The sequence below is a fragment of the Musca autumnalis genome, unplaced genomic scaffold (genome assembly GCF_047663935.1).
Source record: "Musca autumnalis isolate F117 unplaced genomic scaffold, ASM4766393v1 scaffold_4, whole genome shotgun sequence".
NCBI classification, from domain to species: domain Eukaryota; kingdom Metazoa; phylum Arthropoda; class Insecta; order Diptera; family Muscidae; genus Musca; species Musca autumnalis.
In genome coordinates this window covers 147,272,583-147,283,301 of record NW_027411977.1, presented here as the reverse complement: position 1 = coordinate 147,283,301, position 10,719 = coordinate 147,272,583, and the positions used below count along the sequence as shown (strand labels likewise).

Below are 10,719 nucleotides of genomic sequence, written 5' to 3'. Positions count from 1 at the left end.
CTACCAACGATATTGCCTTTTTAGCCCACATAAATTTGCCTTTCGTTACAATCATAATACTACATAGGCTTTAATTGCACTGACGGACTCTTTTAGAAAGCAGTTAAAATCCATAATGGTGTCATTAGATCTAACGAAAGCTTTTGATGGCATAAGCCACCACATTCTTATAACTAAGCTTCGTGATAAATTTAACTACTCTAAAACAGCGTGCAAATTAGTTTCTTCCTATCTGTTTGATCGATATCAATATGTATCTGCTAACGGTTTCTGCTCGAGTGTTGGTTATGTGTCCTCGGGTGTGCCACAAGGCTCAGTTTTGGGACCCATTTTATTCCTCTCATATATCAATGATGTAATAACGTGCCTAAAAACCCGTTTTTGCCAGCCTTTTGTCTTCGCTGATGACATATTTATATTATTCAAGTCTGAATCTTCCGATTACAACATTAACTCACATCTCTATAATATATCCAATTTAATGATTCAAAACAAACTGGATATTAACCCATTAAAAACGAAAGCGATAATTTTTCATTCTCGACATCATCAAATACATTATCCTACACTTTTTATAATGGCATTCAACTTGATTTTGTGAACTCATTAAAATGTCTCGGAGTAATTCTGGATGATAATCTTACCTTTACCAATCACATAAACACACTCTCCAACAAAATTTGCATTACACTGAGAAGACTCAATAGTCTCAGAGCGTATACTCCCAGATTTGTGAGAACTCGATTGGCCTTTTCTTTGTTAATGACTTTGATTGACTATGGCATTGAGATTTATTCAGGAACATGGTCTTACAATATTGGCAAAATTGACAGAATTTTTAGAAAAATCATTAGATATGTATATTTATTGCATCTACATGATCATGTGAGGGTAATGGAATATACATATTCGCTTCTGGGCTGTAATTTTAGGGATTATCTCAACCAAAGCGTTATTTTACATTTTTATAAAATTATGAAATCCCAAAAACCAGAAATCTTAGCAAATTCGTTTTCTTTCATTCATTCTACGCGGAATATACAAAGTGATATTCCATTGGTTCAGACGTCAATTTATGAACAATCTTATGTTGTTAGAGTCTACCGCGTTTGGAACTATCTTCCTAACAACCTTAAACTTTTTTCCTACTCCTATCGCGCATTTAAAAAAAGATTAAAATCTCACTACAATGGTTAAGTAAAGTTAAACTAAAGGCTGTTTGCTATAGCGTCCCTATAACTTTTCATTTCTCTCTTGTTCAATATTCATATGGCTGGGGAGCCACTCAATTGTCTTAATTATTTAATTGAATTATATTTGTTTATTTATAATATGTAATTATAAAATAGTCTTTTTGCATAGTATTTTATCTAGCAATACATGTATAATAGGCCTATAAGGCTTCCTTTGTATTGACGTTTAACTGCTATGCCTAAATACGACCGTATTCCCAGGGCCATGATACAATAAGAAGGTAGCAGCAACTGCCGTTTTTGGTAACATAAGATGTCAAAATTTGACATAAATTCAATGCAATTGACACATTATGTTACCATCAGCTGGGCTTCAGCTGGGCTGATAATGCTACCTTCTTATTGTATCATGCCCTGGACGTGTGTGGTGAAAAAAGTAGAACACATGTATTCTTATGAGAACTACCGAAATACGTCGAGCGTATACTTTTTGTAAGTTGAACATTTTCAACTTTGACAGAACGTACGATATGTTATTGTATGTATGTATGTGTGTGTTTTGTATTTTGAAAACAAAAGCCCAACAAAACATGAAATACAATTTATTGCAAAGGAAAAATGTTTGTTTTACGAATGAAAACATTTAATAAAGTTTCAGTCGCGGTTTTTGTGTTTTAAATAGGATTTCGGATTCAACGTATTTGGGTAATACGGACGCTCAGAGAGCGTTGTTGTGGTAGGTAGGTGAATATTTTTTGTACGTCACGACTTAAATTAGGTATAGCTGTAATAATAATAATAATAATAAAAATAAAAAAGTCTTAAAGCAGCACACACTTTAAGGAGTGGCTGTATTGCTGTTGATCTGTCGATTTTTTTAACGTAACTTTTTAATGCCTCAAATATATAAATAACAGCGTCTTTTGGAAGCCGAAAATAGGCTTTAAACCTAAAAAATTAACAATTATTTTGATGAATGTTGGAAACCAAACATACTCACAATACTGATGGCAATTCTAAAAGATTCGATTTATCTCTTAAGTGTCGGCTGATAGATGCTACGTTAACTATATTTTCTTCACTGTCATCAAAAAATAGTTCAACTGAGCTTATCATTTTAGAAAATTATAACTTTTGTGTACAACTTGCTCTCATATTTTTTTCTGATTCATTCAAATCAAAACAAAAAACGTTCCGCTACATCACCGTTAACTTGTTGTCGACGATTATTTTCTATCGCTTTGCGTAGTACAATTTTTAAATTTTGTCGCGGAGACGATTGACGACACGACATGACTCGAGTCGCTATACGGAATCGACCCATTAGTCTTCGTTTCAGTATAAATGTCCACCTGAAACTCCATGTCTGGTCCATGTCTGCATATAGCCCCATAGAACGGTACCTCCCTATTTTCGGTATTTTGAAGATGCTGGCCTTAATATCCCACTGAAATGGCTGTAATTAGGTATAGGTATTTAGTTTTCCATGGGTATAAAATATACCAGAAGAGACTTATAATTATAGGTACACTCTTTTATGTAGCCCCCATAGAAGCGTACTTAGTTCTCGTTAGGACCAAAGTTTCTCACCACATTTTCTCACCGAAATGGATGAGATTTGGAATTTAGTCTGCTTGGGGACTGAACAAACTTTCCCTTAGAAATTTGTCAGTATAGGTCCACGTTTTTTTATAGCCCCCACAGTACAGTAGCTTCCGATTATTGGTATTTTTAACGTTTTAGCCGCATTATACTACAGGAATATGTAAAAATTGTGATATTCTCCAGTTAGTATGTTTCACATCTCCTAGTAATAAGTCTTGACGTGAAGCAGAATTTCCCAGCAAAAAGTTTGCCTCCAAAGAGGCAGTTAAATGATATGTACAAGTGATCTGGAAGTGCATCAAATTATGCATTTTCACTCATGATTTTTACAAGAGCGTGACTACGGAAAGAGGCACTCCATTGCACTGCATTTTAACTGACCCTTTGGCACTGCATTTTAACTGACCTTCTGGCACTGCATTTTAACTGACCCTTTGGCATTGCATTTTAACTAACCCTTTGGGGTAGAATAGGAGGCAGTCCAAAGCACGTGTTTTGATACAGGCATTCTGCGGAAATTGAGCAAGCCATTACAAAATATGCCAGAACAAATAAAATGTATTATTTGTGTAAAACAAAAATATTAAGAATTTTATTACATTAACACATATTATGAAAATTCTCCATTGAATTCAATCGCAAATATGCGTGTTTCCTCCGCTCTCCATTTGTTCCAAGCTGAAATGCTTTTGCTTCATTTGCTAAATGGGTTGTCTTCCCATCACCAGTTAAGATTTCGACATGTACTCCAACAGCACTCCATTCGGAAATCTTCTTTTCTTGAGTTACCGGAAAAATGTTCACAAATGAAATATTATTTAGTTTGTATTAACAAATGTTTGGAAATGTTAACACGCTTATCTCTTTTTGGAAAATGAATGCCGCTGCCTGTAGAGATGTACAAACTGATTTATGTACATGTAGGGATCTCTAACAACTGCTAATAAAATGTAGCGAACGGAGTGCCTTTTTCCCGACTCCGCTTGGACTGCATCCGGATGCTGTTAAATTGTGAGGAATTGGAGTGCCTTTTTCACGACTCCGCTGAACTGCATCCGGATGTTGTGACAAGTGGATGTGATTCTTTGGATTGCATCCAAATGCGGTTAAAATGTGAGGACTGGAGTGCCTTTTTCACGACTCCGTTTGAACTGCATCAAAACATGCCGTGACAGAACTAGTCCACATTGCACTACTTCCAATTTATTTTGCTGGGTTAGTATTTTCATAAACGAAGGAAAACTAATTGTTCCATTTTACTTCAATACAACTCATTGCGGAGGGAATAAAAAGTTCCGCCCGGCCAAACTTAACGCCGTTTTTACATTACTCCAAGACGAATGGGCCGATTTTCATATATTTTTGTGGGCGTTTTAATAACCTGTGGGCCGATTCTCTAACTCATTTTTTGAGTTACCGACAATTGTCGGTAAAATTAAAATGATTATAATTTCGGTAATTACCGATGTTTTTCGGTAAGAGAGCGACGAATAAAAAACAGTCGAAAAGTTCTACCGATAGCAAGAGTGTTGTCAACTTTTATTTGAACTTTTCATTCATAATTTTGCGTTTCAGTTTTACCGATTTTTGTCGGTAACTCAAAAAATGAATTAGAGAATCGCATTACTGGTAATTATGTCTATAAGCGAAACAGAATATTTAAAAATCTGTTAAAAAATTTGTGAGCAGTCAAAGTCAACATTTCGATTTTAACAAAGAAAATTTACCATTTTTTGTCCAATGATCGGGCAGACAAATAAAATAACTGTCTCGCTTAAAGACAATATTGTTATGTATTTTATAAGCTCACCAAAATATATGAATATCGATTTCGAGCTATCGATGGCACCGACTTTAAAAAATGTCATTTCGAGAAAAACGCGTTTTAAGTTGCGAAAAAATCAGGTATGTGATGGAAAACGATTCGACTCGTTTTGCCACAAATCGTATATTTCTAATTTTGGTGAATATTTTAATGAAATTGAAAATGGATTTTAAAAATACTATTCAAATAAGGGGCGATTGCGAAGCAACACTGTATATATCATCAAAGGCTCTCCGATTATACACCATTTCGATTCTGTTTCCATCACATACCTGAATAGTATGTACATTCTTGTAGTTTGGAACAGACCATTTAACTAAAATCTAAAGAATCAAATTTTAAATTGTATTCTCAATAGTTAAGTATAAATTCAATTCATCGGTTTACATATGAAAATGGTGCAGTGTGGTTGTGAAACTTTAAACATATGTTCCCACAATATCACCCAAGGACAAGGGAGACTTCTCTCATATCAATGAGTGTGTGTCCTCTTGTCGCCGAGTCCCAACGATGTCTTACGGCGCAACTAAAAAAGTTTTTCGTTTCTGAAATACTCAGGAAAAGTTAGCCAATATTACGCTGAGGGTATTTGAACCGTTATAACATTGCTTAAAATAGTCTACAGTGTGACTGCTTGCTTCTAAACTTAATTTAAAAAACATTTCTTCAAAAGTGCATTTATTAGATTACTACATACATATATTTTGTTCAATAAAGCTTAACAAGGAATATGAAAACTATATTACATACAGTTCCTACCCGGATCTTTCGGGAAGGATGGGACTAATTTTAATGTGGTTTTGGTTTATGGCCGTCAACATAAAAGTTCCTAGTAGCCTTTGGTAGCTCCAGCACGATGCCATCCAACTCCTTATTAAGAATTATTTGGCATCCTAATCTGGAGTTTTCTTTGAGGAAGGGTGCCATATCTAATAGATCATCTTCTTTTTCTTCAGCCTCTGGTAATTTCTCCAAATGGTCTCCATGAACGTAAACGTGACAGGTTGTACAAGCCAAAGAAGCTTCACATGCACCTTTATAATAAAATACATGGGACAATTAAAATGTTTGTGTTAATATTTCTATAATAATTATTAATAAGAGCATTTTTTAAACTTCAAATCCCCTTATTATAAGTCTTCTTTTGTTATAGTTTGGATTTACCAAAAGATTTATAGCGTTCTGGTTAACTTAAAGTTAGAAGTGATGATTGCATTTCAAGGAGGAGCTTCTTGTCATTAACTTTCAATGTGAAAATTATATTGTTAATGCCTCCAAATTAGTTTATTTTGCTTTTTCAAATCCATAGTAAAAGAACACATGTAATAATGGCCCTAAGTATATTTTTGTAGTATAATTTACTAGTGTAAAATTGTCCTATTGACATAGACTAATGAAAACATAGACGAATGAACACTCAATTTTGCACCGTCAAGCTACTCAAACACGAAAAAAAGTTCGAAGACGATTTTTACGGAAAATGACAGTATTTTTATTGATATTTTTGTCTGAGGATATTGTTCCCATCAAAAGCTAACCCCATGTAGCCTTTTGCCAGAACAAAATATTTATTAACATGTATTTTTTGGCATTTTATTTTGAGTTGCTTTTTCAGCACACTCAATTCGAACATACTCGGTGAGAGCATTCCGTCGTTTATCTTTTCATTAGTCTATGCTATTGACTGTTCGTTACTTTAGGTATTCATTTTAGCTTCAAATTAACAAAAAACTGGCAGGTTAAATAAAATTAATATGTAGATTTCATAATTTGTCAATTGCAAGCGAATGTATTAAAACTATATACCTAATGTATTACTATTATATTAACAGAATTACATAAAACACAGTGGCATTTATTTACCTTCCATTTCTACTTCATATCGGTGAGCCAAGTACAGTACATTATCTCCAACTTTTCCATTCACTTTGGTGCGTTTTCCATTTTTGTCAATAAACGTAACTTGAACTCTGCGAAAAAATAGTTTATAAGGTAAACACTAATACTTTCAGAATATAAGACTTTGAGTTCTTTTACATTTCATCTTCGGATTTTGGGTCTTGCCATTCATATTCACCGTGTCTGGAAACTGTAACAAAGACAATACATTATTGAAAGTTGATCGTAACTATATCTTACTTTAAGATACAAATACTTACCTAAAGTTGTGTGCAACAATTTTGGATATATCCTTTTATTTGGCTGTATATTCCTACGTACCCCATTAGAAACTTGCCGCAAAAGTAAACAAAACATTTTAACTAAACGAGGTTAGTCGTGCAACATATGCATGAGAGAAAATATTGCTGGGGTTATTCTTGGAGTGGTACGGACGTCAAATGCATTTCCATGCAATCCGCTTATGTTTGAGCTTTATTATTCTAGTTCATTAGAAATGTTCGTTTTCTATATTTGCCAGTATATGCTTGTTAAATATTGTGCTTTTTTTAAATGAATAACTTGTCCCAAGCTATTGGATTAATGACGTACGTATGTATAATGGTGTAAGTGAAAGGATGACCAGCGGCTATCAGCTGATATTTGTAACCAAATGGAAATCAGCTGGTGCTTTCAAACTCTGCAGTCACACACAGAAAGTTTTAAATTGGGAAAGTAATAGTACGGTTACACTAGAGTTTTTTGCCGGGTTACCCCCTTCGAGAGGATTTATTTGACGTTTTGAAATCCAAACCCACAGGGTTAATCCGGTTAAGTGTAACCGAGGTATAAGGCTGACTTCCGAAACGTCAGTTGCTTTGTATTCGTGCATGAAACTAGGGGTTCTTAGATCGAGTTCCCCACTACTGTAATTTCATGGTTTAATAAGAAAGGTTAGCCAAAGCTTTATGTCAATTTAAATTTTTTCATTCGAGTATTCCTAAAACTTCAAAACAATATACACAAACTGTGTATGTGTGTGTGGTGTTTAAATAAAAAGCCAAACAATTTTAAAAACAATCGAATTCAATGATTTTTAAAATTATTTTTGGAACATTTGTATGGAAATAATTCGTCAGGTTATCATTGAAACAATCATTTTATCATATCCACAACTTGATTATGCGGAGAAACATTGGCCCTTCATTCATTTTTCGCGATTTTTATAAACAAACCCACTTGTTGCTTAATTTTGAAGTTTTAGGAATTCAAGAAAAACAAGGGTTCTATAGATTTTTTTCATTTAAATCTACCTCTTTACTTATACCATGTGTAATTTTATAAAATTACTCTAGTATGGAACTCGATCTAAAACCCCTAGTTTCGTGCACGAATACAATGCAACTGACGTTTAGGAAGTCAGCCTAACTATTTGCAGAAGATTGCAACTGGTGAAATACAAGCTACGCACAGTAGAAAAAGTACCGATTTAGCGCGCCAAAAATAAAAGTCGATGTTTTTTGTTGGTCTGTTCCTTTACTTTTGAAAATGGTAAAACCGGCAAAAGTAGTAAAAGTTGTAAACTGCACCCATATGAATTGTATGGTCTCTAAAGTAAAGGAACGCATTTCGAGTAAAAAGAGGTAAAACTTGAAGATTCTTGCACGTAAAGGAACAGAGCTTGTATGTTTGTCCTCGATATGAACAGCTTTACTAGGCGTTTACACTAGACAGTTTGTCTTCAAATACAACTCTGATTTACTAACACATACATACATTTGTCGTTTGGCTACCAGCTGTCCATCATTCTTTCACAGACAGCCGGGTTAACAAAATTTTGACATTTTTTATAAAAATGTGTGAGATAATAATTGAAATGTGTTGAAAACAAAAGAACATGAACAAAAACAAAATATGTGAACGGAAAAGAAAAGGAATTCGATGAGTTTCATTCATAATTTTACAACTGCTTTTGCAGTTGTCTGGACGCCTACGTCACAAAGGCAAGTTTTGGGATTTTGACAACCAATACATGAAGTCAACTGTCCTTTCATTTGTTAACGCAGGGTTAGATCAGCACCTGGATTCTTGTTCAATGAAAATTTTAAATGAAAACTATTTTCTTTATAATTTTTTTCATTTGACATTTATTTCCTTTATAAAATTTTTCATTTCATATTTTCATAGAAACAGAATCGAGCCCCAGGCTTAGGCGATGGGATCCATGGTACAATAAGGAAGGTAGAACAGGTTCTGAAAAACATTAAAAACACAACTCTGGAGCTATGACCGCTTTCTGTCAAAATTATTTATACATATTGACAAACTTCAAGTTATTTATTTATTTTTTTCTTATGTTTGTACTCAAATTTCAAAATCTTTAAAATGGGTAAAATTGAAATAACTTTATGTTTATCTTTTCAATATCGCGGTAGAAATGTTGCCAGTAATCTTCTACAATGAAAATTAATCCTTTTTACAGAACCATACCAAAACGAGCAGCGGCACGGCTCATTTTCAATATCAAATATATAGCGACCGCTATAAAAATAAGTATTAGCAGATGACAACTGAATAGATAAAAAAGTTATATTTTGATGTTTTTATTTACGTAATGATTTTCGTGTAAATTCATAAATACATATGAGGTCAGAAAATCTTTACTCTGATTTTTGTGTTCTTAAATGACTGACATGGATAATGAGTTTCATTCTTCTCTATACGAATTGTTCAGCATGATGAATTGATATAGCTAAACCAAGTTGAATACATGGGAAAACACACCACTACCCAGCAAAAAAGTTTGGAAGTAGTGCAATGCAGAGTTATGATTTCAATACATCTTTCGATGCAGTCCACACGGAGTTATGAAAACTGCACTCCGCTCGATACATTTTAGAAGCACTCGCTTATAGATCCCTAGCCAAGCAAGCCAATTTTTTGATCCCTACAGCAGCAGTCTTTTTTTCTGAACACAAGAAAGAGTGTCTGAAATTATAAGAATTTGTTCAAAAAAATAAATAAATACAAACTAAAGATACGAACATTGCTGTAATTCACGAGATGCAAATTATTTTTAAAGTGGAGTTAGAGTATTTTTGGAAATCTGAACTGGAGTTGGAGGAAAAATGAAAAACCATTTGGATGATGAAGCAATATCAATTGCGGTGTCACAAAATGCAGAGCAGAGGAAGTAAACTCAGTTATGATCGAATTTAATGGAGAGTTTTTATAATTTGTATTAGTGTAATAAAGTTAAAATTCTTGTTACACGAATAAGCAATGTATTTTATTTATTTTGGGATATTTGCAATGGCTTGCATTTTAAAGCATCTTTAGACTGCATTTAAATTCAATCTAAAACACTACATTAAAGGCTGTGATTTGGATCGAAAATGGAGTGCATCCTAGCTGTGTGCCGTGGAAGCAAAATGGAGTGCATCCTAGCTGCGCGCTCTCTTGTAAATTTCATAGGTGAATCCATAGGAAAAGATGTACTCCAGCGGCAATTGTTCTAGTGATTTAACTGCATCCGCGGATGCAAACTTTTTGCTGGGTAGGTTCATACGCCATTTGGGGAAACATCTTCTGTTCATTGCAGGAAGATTCATATGATCGGTTACGGATTATTATTAACCAAACGGTGGTTTACGAACACATATCGAAAACATTTCGGAAACTCAAACGTTGTTTGTTTTTTGAAACCGCCTTTTGCAAACAAAATATAAAAAAAGAGACGTTAGACATCAGCACCAAATCTACGAACATACAGCCGTTTAATTTAATACCACATTCTACAGGTCTTATATACCACCGGTAATGGTCGTTTGGAATTCTATAAGGGGTCTATTTTTGTTTCCAACAGCTTCCATCGCCGTATTCAGATAAAATTTTGTGTTAAAATAAAATTCCAGTTTTTCAATGAATCTCCTTTTTTAGAATTTTGTTCTTTATTTATGTTGAATTTTCATAGTTCTCAATTTTCAAAACGAAATATCAAAAGAGCTTTGACAGAAGTCGGTCACCTTCATGAAAAATATTGTAATCAGCTGTAAGCTCTGTCATACCTTTCTTATTATACCATGATGGGATCCCCTTTTTTAGTGGTATGTGTGAAAATGTCTCACAAATACAATAAACGAAGAGAACATTTGTTTCTCAAATTAAAATTTTTAATATAAATACTCATTCTTTGACAAATGAATGAAAATATTATAA

General features: G+C 33.8%; 1 protein-coding gene across 1 annotated transcript; it reads right to left on the bottom strand.

Annotated features, from left to right (window-relative positions):
• Nucleotides 1–5,284: 5,284 nt before the first annotated feature.
• Fdx1 (Adrenodoxin-like protein 1, mitochondrial Ferredoxin 1) lies at nucleotides 5,285–7,511 on the bottom strand. The gene is made up of 4 exons (XM_073981388.1): nucleotides 6,783–7,511; nucleotides 6,661–6,712; nucleotides 6,487–6,593; nucleotides 5,285–5,657 (listed from the first exon to the last, which is right to left on the bottom strand). The coding sequence occupies exons 1-4, from the start codon at nucleotides 6,877–6,879 to the stop codon at nucleotides 5,413–5,415; spliced, it is 501 nt and encodes a 166-aa protein (XP_073837489.1). The 5' UTR covers nucleotides 6,880–7,511; the 3' UTR covers nucleotides 5,285–5,412.
• Nucleotides 7,512–10,719: the final 3,208 nt, after the last annotated feature.